The 2,359-nt window shown below is 38.7% G+C and overlaps 1 protein-coding gene across 1 annotated transcript in view; it reads right to left on the bottom strand.

Annotated features, from left to right (window-relative positions):
- Nucleotides 1-562: 562 nt before the first annotated feature.
- LOC104489181 (ceruloplasmin-like) overlaps nt 563-2,359 on the bottom strand; it is a gene marked incomplete at its 5' end in the record, with an annotated part of 6,494 nt that continues 4,697 nt past the window's right edge. The window contains 3 exons of the mRNA XM_010131310.1: nt 563-633; nt 1,648-1,810; nt 2,205-2,344. Coding sequence (XP_010129612.1) covers nt 563-633; nt 1,648-1,810; nt 2,205-2,344 — 374 coding nt within the window. The remainder of the gene's footprint in view (nt 634-1,647; nt 1,811-2,204; nt 2,345-2,359) is intronic.

The following is a 2,359-nucleotide window of genomic DNA, read 5'->3' on the forward strand; positions in this document are numbered from 1 at the left end:
TCTTTTAAATTCACTGTCTTGAACGATGTTACTGGATAAAGTAATTCAGCAGAAATAACAGAACTATTTTGTTAGCTGTTCAGTCATACAATAGTATATAGTGTGTATATATATATTTTTAAGCGTGAACCTATGGATAAAGTGATAACCAAATCCTTGTTTTCTAGGCAATAACTGCTTAGGTATCTGACTTGTAAAATGTGACAGCAGATGAAAGAAATTTTGCTGTTACACAGCGTTATTTACAAACTTAAAAAAAAAAAACCAGGAAAGTACATTTAATTTGTCTTTTCCATGTTCCTCAGCAGTTAAATAACATGCATTAGGCATCATCTAGAATATGTTTAGCTTGCTAAGATACTATTTTTATTCCGAGAAAAAGATATTTCTAAGGTGTTACATCCAGTCAGCTGTCTGAGTCTATGGCCCTTTTGTTCTCCATCAGCAAGCAAATGAAATCTTCCAAAATGCAGGTGGAGATGAATTGTCCAGGAGACAGTGTTTCTCAAGAAATGCTGCACTGAAGGTAGACCTTGGAGAATTACTTGGTAAAATGCTTTCATCATTCTAGTGTGCCTGCCGTACCGTTACACTTGAACAGATGGAATAATCTTGGCAACAAAGATAATTTTTCTGTAAGGGGGGAAAATAGCTTCTGTTACACACATTTCATCAGAAGAATAGTCTATGCATATGATCAGAGTCCAAAACGAGAGCAATGGATGCCAGTACCTTTCAGACATTGTGAGCTGGGTTTAAAACCAGCTTTTAAATTGCACTGAAGGATACATTTAATGTACTTTAGATGGCTGACTATGAAAAATTGGACCTGACCGCTTCTACAAGTTACTGTCTACACCTCTTTCTGTGCACTCTTAAGTAAACCTTTCTGTTATCTTGGCAAGTGTGGCACAATGTATTCTGTAAATCAGAACACTTTATAAAATAGATGTGTTTTAACACTCCAGCCTGTATTTTTAGTACAGATACACATGTACATTATATAGTTGTATATCTCTATATACAAACACACATTCTGAAGTGTTCCTACTGTTCTCTTTCTGTCAATTAACTGTAATGCATACCAATAATGCTCTGTCTTTTGGGTCCAGGAAAGTTGCTTTTAAAATTGTGTGAACTTTGTAGAAACAAGATTTTTCAAAATGTTTCAATATTCAGAGGTTATATTCCTAAAACAAGTGTCTGTAATGCTAAAACATCCTTTACAAAGAAAACACTGTTTTAGATTTTCAGTACTTTAACTGGGGATGATGGCTTCAGCTTTATTTGCCGACTGTTCTTTTTGTTCTAAATGAAGATTGAGAGGGAGTCTGACACTACTGGCACTTCCTGGGTCCAGAAATACTCTGTCTCGAGAAGAATTCTTTTTAAATAAAATTCTCTCATTCTAATTCCATTGATGGGAAGCTGAAGCAATAGTCAGTTAACATCCAGTCCTTCAGCTACTTCTGTTTTCTGAGGCAAGTATGATCGGGTGGCTTGCAACGCTCAGGCCCCCAGACATCAACATTAAGCCATGAAATACTGCTGGATGCCTGAATTGGCCCCGAGTATGATGGCCTGTCTGTGAACCCCATTCTGCATCTTTAAACATAATGAACATTATTGAGACTGAAAAGCTCATACCTTCCTTTGGGAGCACTGTGTAGGTTGTTTCCATGCCTGCGTGGATGTGGTCAGTAACATGACAGTGTAACAGCCAGGTCCCAGGGTTCTCTGGGGTCATTTCCACAGTTTGAAATGTCCCAGGGAACAGATCAAAGACATCTGCCCTGTAAACCCCTGTTTGCTTCAGGACAAAAAAACCCAACGGTTAAACAGAGCAGAGCGGCATTACCAGATAGCAGTGATTTTACTACATCTCCCATGTGTCGTTTCTAGAGAAGCATTGCTTTGTATATCCACTTCCTGCTTAAAAGAGTAATAGGCACTGTCTTACCAGAGCCGTGAGAATTCACAGCTACTTTTCGGAAGCACCTTGAAGTTACCAGTCAGCAAATGCTGCTGGAAGATATTCTCTGTCTCTTCTATGTCGAGGTTTGAGGCATAAAAAGTTTATGGTCAATTTACAAGTCCTGCTCAATATTGTAATATCAGACTTCTCACCAGAGATTACTGTCCTTGGTATTTGATCTACCTCTCATTCCCAACATGGCAAGAACTGAGTGGAAAGGACCCGTTACCTTATAATCAAAGCTGTGGCCGTGGAAGTGTGCTGTGTGAATGTCTATTTCGTTGCCCATTCCCAACAAATACCAGCTCACTGTATCTCCAACATGCATAGTCAGACCGTGCAGATTTCCAAACACCTTCCCATTAATGGCTAAAAAGAGGGAAA

The sequence above is a fragment of the Buceros rhinoceros genome, unplaced genomic scaffold, assembly GCF_000710305.1.
Source record: "Buceros rhinoceros silvestris isolate BGI_N320 unplaced genomic scaffold, ASM71030v1 scaffold38202, whole genome shotgun sequence".
Lineage (NCBI taxonomy): Eukaryota > Metazoa > Chordata > Aves > Bucerotiformes > Bucerotidae > Buceros > Buceros rhinoceros.